At 37.4% G+C, this 22589-nt stretch overlaps 1 protein-coding gene across 1 annotated transcript in view; it reads left to right on the plus strand.

Moving 5' to 3' along the window:
* Positions 1 to 22589, plus strand: part of ADCY8 (adenylate cyclase 8) — a 121289-nt gene that overhangs the window by 42955 nt on the left and 55745 nt on the right. The window contains 3 exon segments of the mRNA XM_030505613.1: positions 7645 to 7775; positions 10727 to 10838; positions 22046 to 22173. Coding sequence (XP_030361473.1) covers positions 7645 to 7775; positions 10727 to 10838; positions 22046 to 22173 — 371 coding nt within the window.

Here is a 22589-nt window from a genome sequence, read left to right on the forward strand (position 1 = left end):
TGAGTATGTCTCCTGATTCACTAGATAAGAATGAAACTTAGGCATGCCTACATTGTAGTCACCAAAATTCAGGTGTCTGAATCCAGACCTGAATTCTATCATCCTTTTGTTACACTTAGTAACTTCTACCAGTTTTATTTCTTTTACTTGGTTATTCTTTGTGTTAAAGGTCATTTTTTCATTTATTTGCTCTAAACTCTGACTGCTCTACCTTAAAGGCGAGGGTTGATTCATGTAATGAATGTTTTAATAGGAGAATAGATCACCAGCTCTTTTATAATATTCCTTTGTTGATGTCTTCTTTCTTCTGTCTTTTCTCTTGAACAAATATATGTCTGTTCCTTTTTAAACCACTCACCACTACTGCTGCTCACCTTTGAATTGTCTCCACTTAGCCAATTGCTCAACTCCCAAGCTTTCAACAAAGCTGGATAATGTAGCTTCCTTCATCCTACAGTTCATGACACTTCTTTATTAGGCTTTTCTCTGAAAAAGAGAAGACTTTTTTTTTCTTCATGTCTTTCCCTCCCTGTCTGAAAATGTCTTCCAGGAAAGACTGACTAGAAGTGTGAGGACTCTTTAATCATGCAAATAAGAAGGTACAGAAGACTATAAAATAATTTTCCAGTTTCTTTTTTGTGATTTGCTACTGCTTTTTTGCGCATGACCTTCATGCATTTGTGCTGTTCTTCTGTGCTGCAGTATCTAAATCTATGAAATGGGAATGATAATACTTAACTAGTTTAAAGGGGAGTTATATGACAAAGATCTTTATATGAAGGGGACAGTGACCTGACACTCATTCTTGGATAACTGGAAATATTTTTTAACTGTTGGATTGAAGAAAAGTGATGTGAAAGGCCTGTGAAGAGGAACACATTTGGTCCATAGAGCATTAGCATCAGATGTAGGGAGAGAAAGGATGCACTTGACCCACCCCAGAGCCCACCTCTCAGCATCCAATTTGTGAAAGGGGCCTGGTTCAGCATCCCCACCACCCTACCAGTCTGGTGTGGTTTAAGAGCATCTTGGAACAGCAAAGGACAGCTGATGCCCATAGAGGGAAGAATTTTCTGTCCTTTGAATGTTCCAGTACCATAGAACTGACTGGTGGCTGGAGTGCCTCACAAAAATATATATAGATAGATACATACCCTCACACTCATACATACTTAGCTGTTACTTTTCTTGCAGTGTTCCTCCATAGCATGACATATATAATACAGAATAGTGACATGAGCTGTATATGCGCTTTCAATTGTGATCCTGACAAGAGCTTTTCACTTGCTACCATATTAATAAAGGACCGCCACACAGGCACACTAATTAACCTCTGTTTTCATGGGTCATTGCCAAATCTTATGTGAAGCTAAGAACGTTTAACTTACCTTAATGAGTAGCATGAAGGTTAAGATATCAAATGTGCTGGGCACATTTTTGTTGGCTTACTGAACATGTGCCAAATGAACTATGTTTTATTTTAAATAAGCGTTCTAAAGCCATTGCTTGATTCCTTATTAACTGAATGCAAACAAGGAATGTCAGCTTTTCCTGTTGTGAAAAAATTATGTTCTCCATTTTAGTCATATATCTATGAAGAAATGGCTTTTTTAATGTTCTCTTATCACAGATGTTGTAGGTAGTTCAGTAACAACCATGATTTCTGTTTACTTTCTTTCTTTTATCTTCTTTTCTTTTTGAATTTGTATTCCTATTTGTCTTCCTAAAAGGACAAGATATGAAATAACTTTTTTTTTTTTTTGGCAGTGAAAAGATTTTGTGCTATTGTGAAAGTATCTTCACAGGAATCCATTGAACACTTTAATCTTATTGCTCCCCTGAAGATTGATCTGATTTACTCAAAGAGTGGATTTGTTATATGGTCATATTGAGCAATGTATCTTAACAGTAAAGGAATAAGAGAATACAACCTAAGTGTCTTCTATTATAGGAGGCTGAAGGATACAAAATATTAAGAATATTTCTGGTTCCTATAGTACCAATCAGCAGCTCTTCCCAAACATGCCATCTTAAGATGCATGGGACCTTTACTTGAGAATTGAGCTACCTTAGGGTTAGACATCCTTATGAAAACGTGGGTTTTTAAGAGTGTAAAGAACCTCCTAAGGGACTGATTTTCTTCTTGTTATCACAGCCAACAGATCCAGAATTTGCACATCAGAAAAGTGCAGGATATCAAAATTCTCAGGTGGGAAGGGTAGAAGAAAGCCAAGACAATGCAGATGTCCTCAAATTAGTACCACTCTGCATGGGGAAATGAAAGGTGTGAGTTGGTCTTTTCACCAGAATAAAGAATGAGTTAACTGCATGATAGCTAACTGCCTGCTCTCTATCAGCTATCACTACCTCTCATCATTTTTTTCCTCTTCCTCTTGAACATTGATTTAGTAAAGGATTGTCGAAGAGGTGGATTAAAGATTAGTAGACTCTTGGATCTCTCATCTTCCACATTAGCATGTTATGCAGGCAGGAAGGAACTCAGGAGAAAGCTGCCATCTCAGAATGGTGCGGTACACACCTCCACTCCAACAGAAGCTATTATTACAGAGCATGTGTTTTGCCTTCTAAAGTAAAGCTACAGTTCACCTCAGCTGGGGCTGCCACCTAGACAAATGAAAGTGTTTATCCACAATGTGTTTTAATTGTAGCTGAAGATTGTTTACTGTTGGCTAAGACTGCTCAGAGAGAATTCTTCATGAGCTTCACGGTAAAAGCTGTAAGTTAGAAACTATATTGCCTCCTATGAATGCTGTGGAAGGATGCCTTTGTTTTTTCAGACATTTTATCTATGGCTACATTTCATCTCCAGCATTTTCATGATCATTTTGCCTTTCTCATTCCACCTACCATCACTTTTTTCTCCGTCTTGTTCTTTCTTAACAACTTTTTCCCATCAAGAAGGGACATACCCCACAGCCCAGATAATATTAGTTTATATTATATCCTCCTCATATCAAGTTGCCTCACAACAACCTCAATGTCAGTTTGTCTGGCAGAAAACAGAAAGTCTATGTAACGTAGAATTGTAGAATCATAGAATCATAGAACCAACTAGGTTGGAAAAGTGTTTAATCTTCTACAAGAAAACTGATAGCATAGGGAGAAACTGAAGCCAGGGCTCCTGGGTGCTACATACTTTGGTACTTGTGAAAAGTGACCCACTCTTCATCCCTAAATATCGTCTCACTGGAGAGTACTATAACAACCATGAGTGTAAGCAACTGCAGCCAGAAAGTAAGTTAAGCAGTGCTGAGCTAAATGCCGAGTTACCACTATGATGATAGGACAACCTGAAAGCTCAGAATCAAAATCCTTTTCTTTTTGTAAGATTTAGGATTTAGTGCCAAGAAGCATTGTGCTGTCTGTGGAGTACATTTTCAGTGGTATTTGCTCTGTGGTATTCAGTAGGAATGGTGGTCTCCTTACAGCTGGTACAAAATTTAACCATATTCTTCTAAGCCAACCTAAAATTGCCTTTTGTCCTCATATTTCTTCTGAGTGTCACCTTTAGGAGATGAAAACTCTTCTGAGGTCTGAGAGGTGAGGTACAAATAGAAGACAAGACTGTTCCTAATGTAAGGAACAAGAAATATGCATAGAAAATGCAAATGCTGTATAAGTTAGGGTGTTCAGCCCAAGTTAAGGCAATAAAAATAGTAATAATAAAAAATGGAATTGCCAGAAAGTGCTGACAAGAATGATTTTTTCACCTAGAACAAGTCACAAAGCAATACCAGGCTGGCTTAGCTGACAAAAAAACCTTAGAAATTAATGTTAATATTTGGATCAAGACTGTCTTGAAATGGTAATAAATGAAACACATCCATCTACCAAGTCTGTGAAAACCTAGATTTGCACTAGTAATTTTATAAGATGGGCTCTATCTTGTACCAGAGCTCCTCTGGAATTGAGCTTGTGTCCTATTTTGAAGCTTCTTCCTGGTTAAGAATTTCTTGACAATAGTGGTAATGAAACATTTGTTTCCTTACAGTTTAAAAGCTTGAGTAAGACTTAGCCCTAAAGAGCTGTAATCTGGTAGAATTTCTGAACATCTTAAAACTTATACAGATATTTCTAAGACTCATTTTCTTATCAAATATTTATATGACATTATTTTGAATTGCTTATTTTATATTCATATATTCAGTAAAGAGGTTTTGAAACCTTTGGACATTTTCTTTTCTGAAGCTGATTTCTTGATATCTTTTTGCTTCCAGTTCATGTCTGGGTTCAACACTGATCTCAATTCCCAAACTTGCAAAGGACCTTTCTTAAAGTGTGATGGGCGGGGTCGAGTAGGGTGGAGACAGGATTTATGGAAATACCTGTCTTTCCTAAGTATGAAAAGGAAGATTTGGTTTGGAAACCACTTCCACCCCTCAGTATGACTTGGTACTATGTAAGCACTCTCTCCACAGTAGTATCACTAAACTGCTTTGAAAATACAGGAAGAGATTCACACTGCACGGCATTTCGTCTGTGAGCATTGCATGGGGGGACTTTCTTCATTGGTGTCTTCCACCTCTTTAAAGTTTCCACCTCTTTAATGTTTCCATATGTGCCTGATTTGGAAGTTCATATCTGGCTTTCCCTACACCTATCCTATTCCCCAAATTGTCATCTGAAATTTGGTGATAAGCAGCTTACAGAACTGACATTCACTTCTTTAGTTCAGTAAGATTTCATCCTTCGCAATCCTTTAAAGCAAAGGATTGTTAATAATTTGGAGCCAGTTCCATGAAAAACCGATTGCTTTCCCTCAGAGTGATTTGGACTGATATACTCCAATACTGGACAAATCTGGTTAATCTAGAAAAGAAAGACTGAGGACGAGAGGACACAATAACAGTATTTCAATACAGAAAAATTTTTGCAGAGAAGACAATCAATGATTATCCACACCCACTTTGAAAGGATCAAAGGCAAGCTTAATTTACAGAGAAACAGATTTGGGTGGGATGCTTGTAAAATCTGCCAAAGCTGTCAAACTGATGAGCAACTGAATCAGGGACATTGTAAAATCTGTCAGGTGATGATCTACGGCTTTCAGGAAAGAACTCAATAATCTTTTGAGGGCTTGCCTGGCCCTACTTTCATGCTGTTAGTCATTATGACAGGGGCTGGAAAACAGCATTTTTGTGTATGTGCATATATATGTATACTTATACTCTAACGCTATATGTATACGTACACTAATATACACTGATGTACTGTATATACACACTGATAATAAGCTAAAATACACTGATACTCTATTAATATATAGTAATAATATACATTATTAAAAAACATGCACATATATATAATTATATCTCACTCCAACTTGTCTCAAAATTTTTCTTCCTCAGTGTTCCTGAGACACAGACAAACTCATTAGAAATGCTGAAAATGTTCTCCAGTCTTCCTAGTAGAAATGGCCAGTTTGAATGGCTTTATTTAAATTCATTTGCATTCTTACATAAATCAGCCAGTCAAGAGACATGCTATCTCTGAATCCTGGATGCACAATCTTCAAACACCAGTTCAGGAAGCTGATGCACCTTCCTTCAGTAGCAGAGCATATGACTGGACATATTGCATGTGAGCAGAAGTGCATAACACTGTATAACACACCTACATGTGTGGAAAGGGTTAAGGAACTCAAATTACAAGTATAACTAAAGAATTGATTTTCATATTTGCAGTCTAGCACCAGACACCTGTGTGTGTGCTCACACACAGACTTACGTCGCCAGTTCTCTGTGTGATCCCGCAGCTCCTTGGCTAGTCATCTGTATAGCTGAGATAACAGACTGGTTGGACACAACTGACTAATGTGAAACCACCCTGAAAGCTGGAGATTGTCTGAACCTTTACAATTAAACATTGATGGAACTCTTTCTTACAGAAGCCGGGAAATTTGGACAGTTCTATAAATTCCCAAATGCAATCTCTGCTTTGTTTAGTCCCATTTATGTGTGTGTTAATTAGTATTCTGGTGGAGTGTCCCATTGGGACTTTTGCTAGGTGATTCCTGCTGCTGAAGTGATTAAATTCTGCATAGGTAAGACATTTGTAAATGCCAAATAGAAACTGTCTTTGCAGAAATGGTCTATGTAGCTAGACTTTTGCAGGTTAGATATTGAAGGTACGCTTAATATGTGGTTAAAACATATTCATCACCAGTAGTGATGAATTACTTAGGGCCGGGGTTGTCACATAGGATCTTGGGCCAGCCAGGTTGCAAGAACTGAGCAGAAGAGTCATGTGAGGAGACCTAGCCAAAGAGACTGCCATGAGGGCCCTTGCAACAGAAACTACCACCACCAGCAGCAACCAGCTCTCTATTTTGGGAGATTTGGGACCTAATGCAAGCATCACCCTAGGCAAATATCCCAGTAAATCAGTTTCTTTTTTCTCAACAGACACTCTGTCATGAATGTCAATACAATGAATGAGTGAAAGCCTATGTGATCCCTTAGCTCCTAGAAGACAGCCAGGGGCAGGCTGTCACCTGCAGAACAACACGTTCTCCCCACTCCCACATACCTCTCTCTGGGTGTAGGAGAAGGTTACATATTCCATGAACTGTTTTGGTGGCTGCTGTTGTGCAGCCTTTACTGTATCATGTGAACAGATATGAATCTGTTATGGGACAGGGAGGTTGTACAAGGCCTTTGGGGAAAAGAATAGTCAGCTCTGGGTCAGCAGAACAGCTCAGCCCACAATCTGTCCTGGGGGATCTTCAAAAAAGAAGTGGGCCACAAGCCAAATGAGTCATCCTGGAAAACTGCTTCACTGACACATACAAATGCTTGTTTCTGAGATTACATACAGAGTTTTCAAAGTACTTTGAAACCCAATCCCATTTGTCAAAATGAAGTAAGGACTTAAATGACACAGACTGTCGAGATGACACTGAGATTCCCAAGTCACTTGGGAATAAACCAATAAAACTTGGTTCCTGTTTATTATCATAACCCTATTAACAGACAAACTAGTCTATAGCTAAATCTTTCCTATAAAACATTTCTTAGGTTTACATTAGTTTATATTATCCATGTCTTGAATCTCTGACGATACGACTAAGCTTTGTCTAAATGCTGTCCTTTTCACTAAGTGGAGTCAGGTTCCTTTGCATACTTTTTGCTTTATTTATTCTCCAGCTTTATTATTAATTATACAGTTTATGAATGCTAAGCACACAGTCTGTAAATTCTGATAAATAATCAGCAATAAAAATCTGATCCTACTTGCTACTGAGGGCTTTCAAATTCTTCTGGTCTATATCTGTTGATCAAGCTACCACTGCCTGAAATGCAGTGATTGATAGCCTCATAACTGATGTTTAGTGAGAAACTAGTAATGGAGGAAATAAGCAGGATGGATCTTTAAATAATCAGCAAGTAAGATTAGAACATTAGAGGGAAGAATGTCTAGGAAGGGGAGAAAAAGGTCCATATTTTGAACTCAGGTTGGTAATGTGAATTATTGCAACTGGTCTGAGCTAGAATTTTTAGAGGGGAGGGTCACATCTTAAATTGCCAGATACTCGTCTCTTTAAACAGGGCAAGAGCTCGATCAGTGTCCTGTGAAGTACTAATTCAGACTGATACTGAAACTTTGTTTTCCTCTTTGTTTTAGGAACGGCTGGTACTCTCTGTCTTACCACGCTTTGTAGTCCTGGAAATGATAAATGATATGACCAACGTAGAAGATGAACATTTGCAACACCAGTTTCATAAGATCTACATTCATCGTTATGAGAATGTCAGGTAGGTGGAGGAGTCTCTCTTTAATGCTTAAGGAGTCAGATGCTGTTTAATGTCTCCTGTTTCAGTTTCCCTTCTGTTGCTTTGTTCATTCATAAATTAGAAAATCAGTGTAACCTTTAATCCCCAAGCAGGTAAGCAGTTTGGTGCCTTCTTTTACTCATCAGAATAGCTGGATGCCTCTGCCATGGCAAGACCCATTTGAACTCAACAGTGGTCTTCTCCATTTGTATATTTTTTCACTTGAATGAAGTGGTCAGGGTTGCACAGAAAGGGGAACCCTGCTTACACGTGGACACATATTCTGCCACAACCTTGTGGTTGACCCCAAATGCTAAGAAATTAAATGGAGACTTGTAAGATGCTTCAAAGATGTTATCTTATCATGTCGCTCCTCTGTTCAGTAGCCACTTTCATTTAGTCATTCTTATTGCCATTTTCCTAATTTTATTTCCCTTTTTTACTCTCATCTCTACATTTTATATTTCCTGAAATTAGTTAACAGGACAGTGATAGTTATTCTATGAGCTACTACTCAAGATAAGAAGTCCTAATTGCACATTCAGAATCATAGAATGATTAGGGTTGGAAAGGACCTAATGATCATCTAGTTCCAACCCCCTGCCATGGGTAGGGACACCTTACACTAGACCATGTCGCCCAAGGCTCTGTCGCACCCGGCCTTGACCACTGCCAGGGATGGTGCATTTACCACTTCTTTGGGCAACCTGTTCCAGTGCTTCACCACCCTCACAGTAAAGAACTTCTTCCTTATATCTAACCTAAACTTCCCCTGTTTAATTTAAACCCATTACCCCTTATCCTATCACTACAGTCCCTGATGAAGAGTCCCACCAGACTTTACACCAGATGATCAACTGCCACTCCATGGCGTTACAGAATCTCTGATTTTATTGTCGTTCTCAACCATCAGAATATTTAGCCAACCCAATAGCATTTTCCTTAAGTTTTGTCCTTAACCACAAGGGCAAATGATTGAGTAGCCATCAGTGAAAGAACTGAAAAGTAAGCAGCTTAGGATGTGATGGGAGATGGTTTGCTAGAAAAGCGTGTACTTCACCTTTTGATGAAACCAAAATACAACTTTGTCTGGATAACTTCAATAAACATAATTTGAACTTCTGCAAAAGAGTAAATTGATTATCTGCTTCTCCTGTGGCCTTGCAGTAGCCTAGACATATCATTTTATTAAATCTGGTGGAAAATTTCAAGGACCCTTACAAAAGGTTTGAACTGCACTAAATTAAAATATCCTCCATTACCCTTTTTCATTCTCAGAATAAGTGTTGATGTAGAAAAATCAAAATACATAGGAGATGGCCCTTCTTTTTGAATGGAAAAGAGTTGTAGTCAGAGGTGAAAAGTCGAAACATAATTTATCTTTGAAAGAGCTTTAAAATTAAGATTCTGTGTGCAGAGTACAGATACTGGTTGGTTCCTATGCATGCTGCCAGGGACCAGATCTTTTCAAAACTTGGTTTCACATTATTTTTTCCCAAACCAATGCTATATGAATCCCTAAAATTAGCATCCAGTTAGAGTTTTTTGTTTTGATACTGTAAGCTGTAGAAATTAATTGTTTGAAAATCTTACATTTAGCACTTTAGTATATCACTATTATTCATTTGTCTTTGGGTAGTTTGGTACTTTACCTTTTAATTTTGTATTTATCTCACTGGTAAAAATGTTGCCCTGTTTGTGAGCCTGTTGCTTAATCCTCACCCAAACCTTTACCAGACTGTACATTTGAAAGTGAGTTAAATTATCATTGGTTATATTTTATTGTCCACCTGGTCATTATTATATTTAATATTGGTTACATTAGTGATTCTCAAACACTGTCAAATTGTGATGTTGTTCAACACAAATGACAGCTCCTCAGCTACTCAGATTGTAACACCAGTTATTGGTTGACTTTGAAGTTCTAAGGAGGTTCATTAGAGTTATTTCCATACAATGTCAGCATGTGTCTTTTTGAATCCTACTACTTTTTAAAGGAGACAATACGTTCATTTCTTCAGCTGCTAAGTACTGAGCAGCGGAAGAAATGTTTTGGTCTGGATAATAGCTTGAACACCATACACTTTATATTCACTTGTGCTCATTGTAGACACAGGTTACAGACAAAGCTATGCTAGAAAATTCACTGACTGCTGAAATACAAGTTAAAGCTCTGTTTGGAACTGGTTTGTTGACTAAGATCCTATCATAACTTCAGGCACCAAATTTGATGCACCTAAATTCAAAGCATGATCACACTGGGCTCCCTTCGAAATCAAAGGAAAGAACAAGGAATCATCCAAATAAAGATTTGTACCTTAAATAGAGGGTACTATACTTCTAACACAGGTACTTCTGCCAAGTCCCTAAAATTAGATGCAATAAAGCTGGCCTGAGCCTGGTATGTATCAAGACTGTCACGAATCTGTTGTTTTAGGATTTTTGTGTGGCACAGAGATAAGTAAAGCCTGAAAATCACACTAAAAATTGATATCACTGAAGTCAAACTTACTGTAAAAACCAGCTATATATAAACCCACCCTCAAAGAACACTGTCAGATACTAACAGACAGCTGGGTGCCAAGTCTATCTGTTTATACAGCTTTCTATGTTATGGGTGCACTATGCCTCAGTCTTCTCACTGATAAATGATGACAACTGTGCTTATTAAGGCTTAACTATATCTTCCTGAATGATTTGAAAATCCAAAATTTCATACTACACGTTTTTGGCAAAACCCTTTCTCACACATGCAAGTATTTCTTTAGTCCCTTCTGTATTTATATTCAGTACTCCAGAGTCTCCAAAAGTCTAGAACAAAGGTAGCATGACTTTAAAATGATCCTTTACTACTAAATTACTGGAAGGTAACTGAGGACATTCAGTTATCAAAGGAAATAGACTACAATATTTATATATCTTTGGTTTTTCAGCATTCTTTTTGCAGATGTTAAAGGATTCACCAACCTCTCCACAACTCTGTCAGCCCAGGAGCTGGTCCGAATGCTGAATGAACTCTTCGCCAGATTTGATCGACTAGCACATGTGAGTTAAACACAGTTTATTTGCAAAAGGATATGAAGTCAACTCTGTATTTGGAGCTTTGGAAAATACCTTCTAATGACTTTGAACAGAAATCACTCAGCTTTTCCCCACTGGGATTTTATACAGCCATTGAGGTTGGAAGACAATTACAAATTTATTGGAAGTGTTGAGTTCTGGTAGTGAGAGAAAGCTCAGACAGTCATCAGAATCTTGTGTTTCTGCAGTGCCAGACCAAGAATGGTACGAAAACAGATCACCTGCAACAGTTTCTGAGGAAGTTTTATATTTCTGGTCCTTGCTGGCAAATGAAATTTTTTAAGACCATAGCTATATTTTGACTTTTCTTCTAAGAACTGAGGAAGGTTAAAAGACCTATTCATTTAAAGGTCAGTCAGCCACTGCAGTCAGACAAATTAATAACATTAGGCAAATTAGTTGCTACTTAATTAGTACTAATTAGAAAAAACAAAACAAAACACAGAAATACAAGCAGAACAAGCTCAGTTTTGCTAGGCTTGCATTTTCTTTTTTATGTTTCTTTGGTCATAGTTTCATATCTTGTGGCTGTCTTTAGGTGTCAATATCTAAGCTGACTAATGAGGCTGTTAGAGTAGGGAATGAAGTACATTTAATGCAGTTTACCTTATAATTTATGCAACTAAATGTAGACACCTGCTATGGGTAAACAGGAATTACATTCTGAATATAATTGGTTATGCTCTTTATTTGATAAAGGGATCCTAAAGTTACTTGTTTTCATGCATACATCTACATCCCTCACTGATTTTTATACACTTTTGGTTCTGGGGTATGGGGTTTTTGTGCACGTATTACACAGGCATCACTAAGACCCTTGGTGTCATCTCTTAGCTTGCAAATTAAAGTCAAGAAAAGCAAGACTTCTGTAATTATTCAAAGCTCTTTCGAGTCAGCTATTTTTTATCTCAAATGACAATGTGTTTTCTCATGTACAGAGTGATGCCATAACCCATTGCCCAGACACTGGCAAACTGTAAATGCAATCTACAATATTTGTTTTGCAAACAAAAAATGCTCATCAGCTCTGGTATACAATAAAAACCAAGCTGGATGAAAGAACTTACCTCAGTCTTGTCTTTTAGAAAGCTTATAAGGTTTTATAAGGAGTAATGTCTGCTTCTGTATGAAATGGCAAAAATAACAGCCGTAACTGAAGAAACATATTTTAAACCAAATTAAATAGATGTATGTCACAGAAGTATTTTAGGAAGAATATGTACACAGTATGACTTATTGCCTTGCTTACGTTTCAGTTTTGCCTAGCATTCTCGGTAGAACAGATTCTTCTTTCATGATCATTAACCATATTTTCTAATCAATCCAGAAAATCCTCCCTTGCTTGCCACTTAGCCCTGAAGGCGCTTCCCTGCTTGGTTTTAATATTTTATAGGAACTGAAAATTTTGCTGCTTTAAGTGCCCAAAGTTTTCTCCCTTCTCTGTGGTTTGTCATACATCTCCTGCTTAAACCTTCTAGAAATCTTTCTATTGCAGTCTTATGAATCTATTATGAGCCCTAAACTCCTAAATGTTCATGGAGAACGCTGAATCTGCCCACACAGGAGCAGGGATCTCAAATATGTAGGTGACTATTTTAAAGAAAAAGTAATATATATGCCAGTTTGACTAACATACCCAAGAAGTTCTTACCCAGAAATTTGCAGAGTTTGACATGAAAGAACTTCTCTGTCTGAAAAACTTCATCACCAGGACAGTCACCTCTCAAGTGAATGTCCCAGTTACTAAATGCAAGACTTTGGGCTCCTTCAGGCATTTTCTTTCCTAGTCTGAATTTGCTTTGCTCTTCTACACATCATTAACTAGACTAATCCAGTTGTCAAGATCAGTCCTCCAAAAGGCAAAAGACACGGGGAAGAATCACTGCAGGAATTGAACAGTTTGGCTACAAAAATTAGGGAGATCTAACCATGACTAATTACAATTTATTTAAACAGAAGGCATTTTGATTGTGTTCCTTGTTTGTGGCTTCTGAGACCTGGATGTAATGATACTTGCCTAATGTCCTGACAATAACGATGCCCAACTGGGCTAGAGAGGAACTGAAGCTCTACATGGTTTGGATGCTTCTGTCCAACCCAGGGAGATTAATTTCCCCTCTTGCACTTTCTAGGAAATCAAGATTCCTCACTCAGAGTTCTGGACTCGTACAGAGGGGGCAGCTGCCCAAAATACAAGGGCCTAAATCTTGTACTGGACTTAACCTTTCCCTTTGGAAAATTTTGGAATTGGACACTGACTGGTCCTTGATGCAAATTTTGAGGGCTTGTGATTTACGTATGGACGTATCAACCTACACAACTGGCATTTTTCTAAGCTTTCACACCTGGCAAAGTTTTATCTTTTGGAAAAATGGCAAGTCTTCATCTGAAGGTCCTAGCAGATGGAGAAATACTTGTGTATCTTGAGAGTTTATTCCTGTCTTTTAATACTCTCACTGTTAATTTAATATAGCTTGTTTCTCGTTTGCTTTTTTTTTCTGACTTTGAATTACACCCATTTATTCTTCCTATGACCTATTTTTCCTAGAAATAAGAACCATTTTGTAGCCACTGATTTTCTCTGGGAATACATTCATGGGCTTTGATACAGCCACTTTTCAGGGGTTTTTTTAATTAAAAAAAAAAAAACCCAAAAACCCAAAACAGACCAAATTCATTGTGAGGCTTTTTCTCTGTAAGATTTATTCCTTCAAATAACTTTTTGACTAGTTTTCTGGGCCTCCTCCAATTTAAGGCATAGATACTAGCACTGAAAATTATGTAGTGGAGGCAGATCATCACCATTCCTCCTATTCTCTCCTACCTTGATCACTGTCCAAAGGTCGCGTTTCTGAACACACAGTGATGACACTATTATAATGAAACATATTATTTTGGGGTTTTATGGTCTTGCTGTCTTGTTATGACCACCATACCTGCATGGAATTTGATCATTCTACCAGTCCTATGTTTTCTGCAAATGTTATTAGAATGGTTTCATTCTTGTCTGTAAATCCTTGACAGGCTTTTTGGAAAGTGGTCCTTTCAAGACCTCCCTAGAAGGATCTTCTACTAAGGAGGATTACACATTTACATCTAGATTTCTGATCTATCACATAACTGGTCCCAATTCAGCTTAACCAGAGTTAGAATCACAGAATCATAGAACCAACCAGGCTGGAAAAGACCATGAAGTCTAACCGTTACCCCCGTTACTGCCAAGTCCACCGTGAAATCATGTCACTAAGGACCTCATCTACACAGTTTTTTAACACTTCCAGGGATGGTGATTCCACCACTGCCCTGGGCAGCTTGTTCTAATGACTGACCACTTTTTGGGGAAGAATTTTTCCTAATATCCAATCTAAACCTCCCCTGGTGCAGCTTGAGGCCATTTCCTGTTATCTTACTGTTCGTTACTTGAGAGAAAAGACCAGCCACCTCCTTGCTCCATCCATCTTTCAGGTAGTTGTAAGCGAGCAATAAGGTACCCTGAGCCTTCTAGACACTGTTACTCAAAAAAATTATCTCAGCAAAGAGGTCAGTTGCAGAAAGCTTGGGGCAGTTTCTTTAGATTTTAAGGAAAATCCTTATAAACCCTTTATCTACTTCTAAATAAAAATAGTATTTTATAATCCCATATAAAGGGTTATTTGATCTGCTCTATGATCTGTAAATCATATAATTATTAAGAAGACACTATTTCACAGCTTCCTAAAGAATGTAATTTATCTTAGTTGCTTGTTTCTTTTATTCAGCCTTCCTTTTTCTTGTGCAACGTAGAAGCAATGAGAGTTCTGAGATTTATTTTTAAGCTTCAGTCAGTTATGAAGTATTACAGCATATGTTGATGTACGTAATTAAGAACAAAAAAAATCCATACTATCTATCTATATCATTACTACAGGATACTTTGAATAAAAGTTAGAATTCAAATTTTTAATATTTCTTATCAGAAATGTAACATTATGTACAGCTACTTCCCTCTTCTAAACACACTATGATACTTGTAAAAGTTTTATAGTTATTAAAGAGAAAAGTGACAGTTAGAAAGGAAGAAAAACAAGTTGGCATAAAATAGAACTGAAGAAATTATTTCCCTGTATATATCCATCTACTGAAAGGCCTAAACAGAAACTTAATTAATATTAATATTTTCCGTAGGCAGAAATTTTGAGGAGAGAAGAGAAATAAGATGACATTCAGTGAGATATTTAAGCCTAAAAAAAGGTCCTGCTTTGATGAAAGAATAGTTATATTTGACGTTTGTTTTTCCTCTGCCTTCTCTGCAGTGCTAGATGTCAGCCAATATTTTGATTTCAATTGTCATATTTCTAAATATATCTACACTGTGTGTAGATTCAGTTTCATATATTAACAGGGAAGAGTAAAGCCGTAAATGAAGGAGCAGACATCTGTAAGCCTTGTTGCAACAGCAACTGAGGTGTTGTCTGATGTCACTGAGACCTAAAGACAAAATTAAGCCACAGCATTTTAAACACATATGTAAAGACAAATACACAGACAATTTTAGACTTAAGTTTGGACCCATCCTTAATTTGAAGCATTGATGTTGAAACAGGAATATTCCCCTGAAATATTAAAATCCATGGGTTTCATATAAGAATAAAATGACTGGCCTATAAGACGATTCATTTCTTTACAGTCTCATCAGCTCTCATACAATAAACCATGATAATTGCGCTTATTACTCAGAGGACCTGTAGATATTGAATGGAAATTTCACACTTTGATATAAGCCTTTTTTCTCTTTATGTCATTAGCCTGATGTGAGCAAGAGAGTTATTTATGTGATATGGATCACAGGTTCTTTTGCTTATTAAACAACTGATGATTTAATTATTTTTCTAATAGAGGTGATCTTTTTCTGTAACCTTGGTTAAATTCTCTCTTGGGAGTTTGTAGACAATCTGCCAGAAATTCCTCCAGCAGTGTATTATTTGTGACTAGAATTTCCAGGGTTGCATACCAGCCTAGCTAGCAAGCTCCACAAGAATGTATCATGCTACAGCTCTAGTACAATACCTGTACCAGCCGGTATCAAAGGGGGAAGAAGGGAGGACATTAAAGGCTCTTTGTTTCCTCAATAAAGACACTTCTGCTGCACTGTTTTACTGTTCCTGGCCACATTTAACCTCTGAGCTGGTAGTGCTTAGTTCTTTTGTGAAACTGTCTTCAAGAACATAACCCATAGGACTCTGGAGACTACTTAAAAACACTGTCTGTTTAAACATACATGCCAGTAAATAAAGCTGTGAATTTCTTCATTCGTATTTGTTTGGTGTACTGTATTAAGAAGCAGAATTAACTGGATTATGAGTGGCATTTAGCTGATTATATTGACATTGTATACATTTATGGTAATTGGAGGGAAAGAATGCTCTTTTTGCAGTGCTTAAATCTAGGGTGTTTTCCCTCCTCACCAGTGTCAATAATTAATTGTCTAGTACTAGTGAACAATCAACATTAGCAATGTTCTTATTAATGTTATAGTATTTCAGATGCTAAAGAACCCAGTAAATCACCAAAAGACCTGAACAGTCAAATAAAATCCCACTTTTAGAAGTGATATTCTACAGGCATTTCCTGAAAAATGTCAGATGAAAGTCACAAATTAAATAAAACTTCTGGTTTGAAATTTCTTGGTGATTTAGGAACTAAGAGTTACATAAATCCAAACTCAAAAAAAGCCCTCCCACTTTGTTAACTAAATTGGGATTTGAATGAAATTTAGACTTCACAAGTATATTCTTGAAAATGGTCACCTCACCCTTTTTATATCTGCAGTCCTAGAAATTCCTAAAGGGCAAAATGTCCATGCAGAATTGCTCCTTAGCAGGAAAAGTACACCTTGAACCATTCTATCAGGTATTTCTGTGCCTAAAACCACTTACAGCATAATCTACTAATTAACACTAGCTGGAGAGGATGGCTGCTTACCAGACAACAGCCACAGGTTTTTTTTTTCCACAGTATGGCAAGGGAGAGAAGTATTGATGTAATACATTAGAAAACTTACACAGTGCCTCAGTTCCTTCTGCCCATATTTTCTGTTAGCCTGGAGAAGTCCAAAACACACCTCTATAGGCTATTCTAAAAACAATAAAGCATTCCTTACATGACCTGTCAAACTATGTAAAAAGAATTTAATATAGGGCTATATTTAAGTATTCCCTGATCCAGGCAGAGGAGGAAAGATGATTGCCATATTTTCCCTTTACATGTTTAAAAACTAGAAACAGTCCTTGCAACCATGACCCAAACCAGGTCCTCCTTTCTGGCTGTATCACTGGGCTAGAGAACTTCCCTCCATCTGGCTCTGACAAGGTCCTAGTTCTGTTTTCCAAAGTGACAGAGCTGCAATAGGAGGAATTTAGATGGATGTCTCTCTCCATCCCACCCCAAAACTGCCTGCTGATTAAGAGCTTTGGCCTAGACCCCATTACTGCTGAGAAAGGCCTTTTATCTAGGTTTTTTATCTAGGTTTCCTATACCTTTGGCAAATGTTTCAGGAACTGAGCTATTGCACACAAAGGCCAAATCCCTGCCTCCTCCCACTCTGGCCACCTTTTAAAGGGTATTTAAATGTAGGATCTCTTTGTTCTGTGCAGTTAAGTCTCAGTAATTTCTCATTCACAATGTTCTAAATTTTTAGCTTGAAATTATAAAAATTGTGACTGCGGACTTTTCTGTAGGCTGTTTGCAAGCCCTTGGGATTCCCTTCAAAAGTAGGTGGAAGTGATTAATTCACCACAGGGAGAATTGGAAAAGTGGGTAACTTATAGAACACAATCAGTTTTCACTTTTTCCCCATCATCAGAAATTTAGCCCAAGGAAACAAGAAATATTAATGAAGTTTCTGACTGTGTCTTTCAATAACTTGATATTTCGGTGACTCATTTCTTCAGCTCCACGTTATTCCAGTTTGCTTTGCTTCCCTTCCAGTCACTAAGGGTGTATTTAATAAGCTTAGGCATAAATCATTCACACCTATGAGGTAATTATTTATGAAAAATCTGCATATTTTCTTTTGCTTTGTATTAAAGTGATTTGAAAAAGATTTCTTATCAATTGCCACTGAATTAATCTAGAATTATTATTATTGATAGTTGAGTGTTTGAGTCTGCTCAATATCCCTAAGCAAAATTTCTATTATTTTCAGTTGATCTTGGCAGAATTAGCCCCTTAATCTTTCACTTCTAGCAAACAAGAAGCTGCAAATAAGAGAGAAAAAAGCTCATATTTGTGACATGCTGAGAAATTAATTGATAACTTCAGTAAATGACATTAATGAGCGAGTATGGGGAGGGCTGTGAGGCTGATGGATACTGATGTGAATTCTGTATAATATCCGCTGTCATTTACATGCCCAAGGACAACTTCTGGAAATTACTTATGGGAAGGAGAAGAAGAATAGAATAAAATAAAGTGAAGATCATAATAGACTCACGGCAGTGTAAGGATTTGAAACTGCAGTGTAATATCTGCTGCACCAAAGTTCCTGTATGGCCATTTTCTTATTTAAATAACTTACTCATTTTACAGTTTTTTTATACATGTTTATGTTTTTCACTGATTTTCACTCCGTATCAACTTGCAACTCTCAGATACCGTTGCAGTAAAATGGTTTTAGGAAGTGAGCTTGTGTTCTAGAGTGTGAGGAAAACCTTGAATGCTGTTATTATCATTTTATACCACTGAAAAGCAGACAGGCCCTTGCAAAACACAATCTCCTATTTACAACTACAGCATGGCTACCCACATTAGCCGTGAATCTAACCTTAATGACTAATACAATAAGCCTGACCAAGCATCTAGTCTAAACTGTAGATGTGATTAAACTACAGAGCTATCAGAGGGAATCTCTGGAGACCACGCAGTCTTCTTCTGCCAAAGGCAGATACCATTAGCCCTCTGTCCTTCCTGGCAGTTGCTGAATTATCTTTTTCCAGCTGAAACATTTCCAGTGATAAAAAATCCACAGTTTACTTTTGAAATAGGTATGATGGGAATAGTAAATGGAGAACAAAAAGAGTAAGGGCAATATATTCAGACTGTAACACAGTTCATGTTCAACAGTCATTATGATTTGACTAACAGGAAAAATAAAGAAGACAAGGAGTCATTTAAGTGCTCCTTGTGACTTCTTGTGCCAGCAGACATCCTGCCTAGCCCTTGGTCCACTCCAGAGGGACATAAGTCTTATGTCATGTCTGTCAGTCCCGTGTGGGTTTCTCATATACCCAGGGGTCTCACCAATGCACTAAAAGCTTACATATAGACAAGTGAACTGAAGCCTGGCCAACTACTTTAGCTGTGAGCTGAATCAGTCCCTAGGCTTCACTGACTGCATTGCCTGGCTCTCCTTTAATTGTAATGGCAGTCTTGATTGCTGGCTGACGTATGAACACCTATATATATTCATCTCCGTTTGGATGTCTCACTCTGTAGATAACTTCCTGAGCTTTGGCAAATGAGTGTAGAGGTGACGTATCATGACAAGAAAAAGCACACACTCATGTGCAGCTGAATGGATTTCCTATGTCACACATATGCACTCACATTTGCATACATCTAACTCTCATTAGCAGGTTTGTTATGCATTATGATTCTTCTTTCTTATTCTTATAAAAACCACATCTTTTCAAAGTGGTCTGCCTTGTTTTGATTTTCAGCATATGACATGCAGCCAGGCAACAGAGGTCTCATTTGTCTTTAATGGAATCAGCACTTTAGCCAGTTTAAATGAGCCATTAAGAGCCAAACAGCTGAAGTTTTTTTCTGTTGCAGATTATGTGCTCTAACTGTGCTGAATTAGATGTTCATTTAATAGGGGATTCCCACATCGTCAGATAGGCAGGTACTACAGGTACAAGACTGCATGATAAATGTTCCATGTAAAAATGTAATTATAATATTAAAATATGATACTAATTGAGATATGTCTCGCTTGCTTTCCTGGAAATTGACTGGTTGCCCCTTTTGTTTTTTTTTTTTTTCTTTATTACACTGTGAGGTTATCAGTTGTAATGTATTTGTAGTGGGTCTGAATGGAGTTAAAGTGCTGCCTTTTGCTTTACCTCAGTCAAACTGATACGACATTATAAATGCTCCTTTTACTTTGTTGATGTAAAAGCAAATGTCAATTAGAATATAAATCAATCAAATGGCACTATTAGAAAAGCCAAAGAACTTTAGAATCTGTGTTTTATAATAGCCTCATCTTTTTACGTTTTGCCTAACCAGGGAACACAGAGAGAAGCTTAAGGAAGCCCACTAACAGTTCGACATACACTGATCTATGCCATTGAGTCCTCACTACTTGATTTACATTTCACAGTTTCACTCGAAAGAAAAAAAAAAAAGGTGGAAAATGTAGAAAAAAAATCTTTAATTCTTTCAATCAAGGAGGAAATTCGTAAAAAAAATTATGTTTTGGTGGATTTTAAGGTATATAATTTCAGTTGCAATCATATGAAAAATACCCAACTTTCACTTGTGTGGGGACGAGGAAAGATGAGAGTTAGTTACATATGAATTTTGATGTTTTAGAACCTTGACTTCAGACTTGATTTTCCTTGTGAATCTTGGGCAGCTAGGCGTTGCACTCTGAGAGACAGCAGTGGTATTAGCTGGAGACCTAGCCAAAGCTTCAAATGCAGTCAGCTCCTACTGGTGGTTTAAGGAGATTTCAGTGTAAATCAAGCTTACTTTGGCCCTATGCCCAGAGCAAATTTTACTTTCACTGGTATGCTTAAAGCTTCAGCTGACTTCTGCAAAAGGTTTGTGTACAAGTGTGTAGGTTCCCTGTGCCACTCTAGGATCTGGAAAGACTTGTCTGAGGTTGACTACAAAGCTTCATTCATCCTAGGCAAAATCTTGAATAATAACCTGGAGTCACAGTCATTTGGCCTGTATTCAATTCCTGAGGTACAGCCAGTGTTCACATTTGCTCCTATATCCTCCTTGAAGTTGTCTCTTCCCCAGTGACTTTAAGTGTATCCCTGCTGCTTTGGTTAGTGCAGCCTCCACCACTGTTGCCATAGAGAAAGACAAGAGAAAAACTGAAATAAATAGCATAGGCAAAATTTTGCTGTCATCTAATGAACCAGTTTTACAAATCATTATCCTACTCCTCAGCAATGACTAGTCTTCATTTTAACATTCCATCATTGGAGCCTTTACTAATTGGATCTAATACTTACACTTGCTATTTCCATGATTCTCCATTATAAAAACACTTCCCTGACTCAACTAGTAATGCTGTCTGCCCCTAGACACTTCCAGCTCTGTCCTCAAATTTTTACGGCGTCTGTTCCTGTGCATCGATTGTCTCCTGCGAGTGCCAAGCCAGCAGAATATATTGGACAAGTTTATAGCTAATCTTGGTCTCACTTGTTTTATTTGTCTGGGAGCTGAAAAACTTTAGCAACTAAGGAATTTCTTCTAATTAGAAAAGGCTCTTCTAAAATAATAATCCAATCACACAGTTGTATGTTGTTTTAGTATATAAGGGTACTGTTAATATGTGTTTAAGAAATGAATTTCGGTATTTGCCTTTAGGTTGGCTGGATGCCAAATAAACACAATTTGTCTACAAGTCTAATGCAAGCTGGCTTCTCTGTCATCCTTAGCATACAGATACTTGATGTGATCCTATAACTGTTAGGCACGCCTGAGCTTGACAGTGGAAACTTTAGGTGGGAAGGGGTTATCAGTAGGAGGAAAGAGATTTTTCATTTATTTCCAGTGTAAAAAACGGCGCAGAAAGGATACCCTGGAGGAGTATAGTCTAAAATGGGTTATTCATTATCTCAGCTGGTGTTTCTGAATCCTTGGCCTAGCTTCCAGCCTGACGCTGATGAAACCTTTCTCACCATCAGCAAGGACATCTCTGATTAGTGTAACACAAAAACCAGTATATCTTTTTTTACTGAAAATGTAAAGGTACTTTATTTTAAAAAGGAAATAACCCAAGATTGTGCCAACCACAGGCAGGAAACATCAAACAACAGGTTTTTATTTTCAATTTTTTTTTCCAGTACTTTTTTCAACCACTTTCACATTCACCTTAAAATTATCAAAAAAAAGGTAAAAAACAAAACCAAACCTGAAAATCTTTTCTTTCTTCTTAATACATTTATATGTAGGAACATCATTGTCTCAGAATAAAGATCCTGGGGGACTGTTACTACTGTGTGTCAGGGCTCCCAGAACCTCGCCAGGACCATGCACACTGCTGTGTTGAAATGGGGCTCAGCATGATCAAAACTATCAGGTAATGTTTTTTTGTTTCCCTTCTTATTGTTTCTGCCAGTGTCCTGAATTTCTTATCTGAGAATGCTATTACTAGACAAACAACTCCTACGGTGGTGTAGAGACCTCAGGATTATCACTGTGAAAATGGCAGGACTTTTTCAAGCCATGTAATGTGTGGGAGCAGATACTAAATGTAATTTATTAATCTGTACTACTTCAGAGCATGTAACAGAATAGCTGTGTGTACATTACGAGTGATGGTTTTCACAGTTCTTAACAGTTCTCACTTTGTACTATTGTCATTTTTAAAAGGAGATTAAGGAGGAGAAGACTGAATTGCTTCGTGTATTCTCTTTAATAAAATAAAACGACAATATAAACACTAAATAGACAGCTCTGGCAACACTTTATCATGGAAACTAGCTCTTAAAGAAA

Source organism: Strigops habroptila, chromosome 1 (genome assembly GCF_004027225.2).
Source record: "Strigops habroptila isolate Jane chromosome 1, bStrHab1.2.pri, whole genome shotgun sequence".
Taxonomy (NCBI): Eukaryota; Metazoa; Chordata; class Aves; order Psittaciformes; family Psittacidae; genus Strigops; species Strigops habroptila.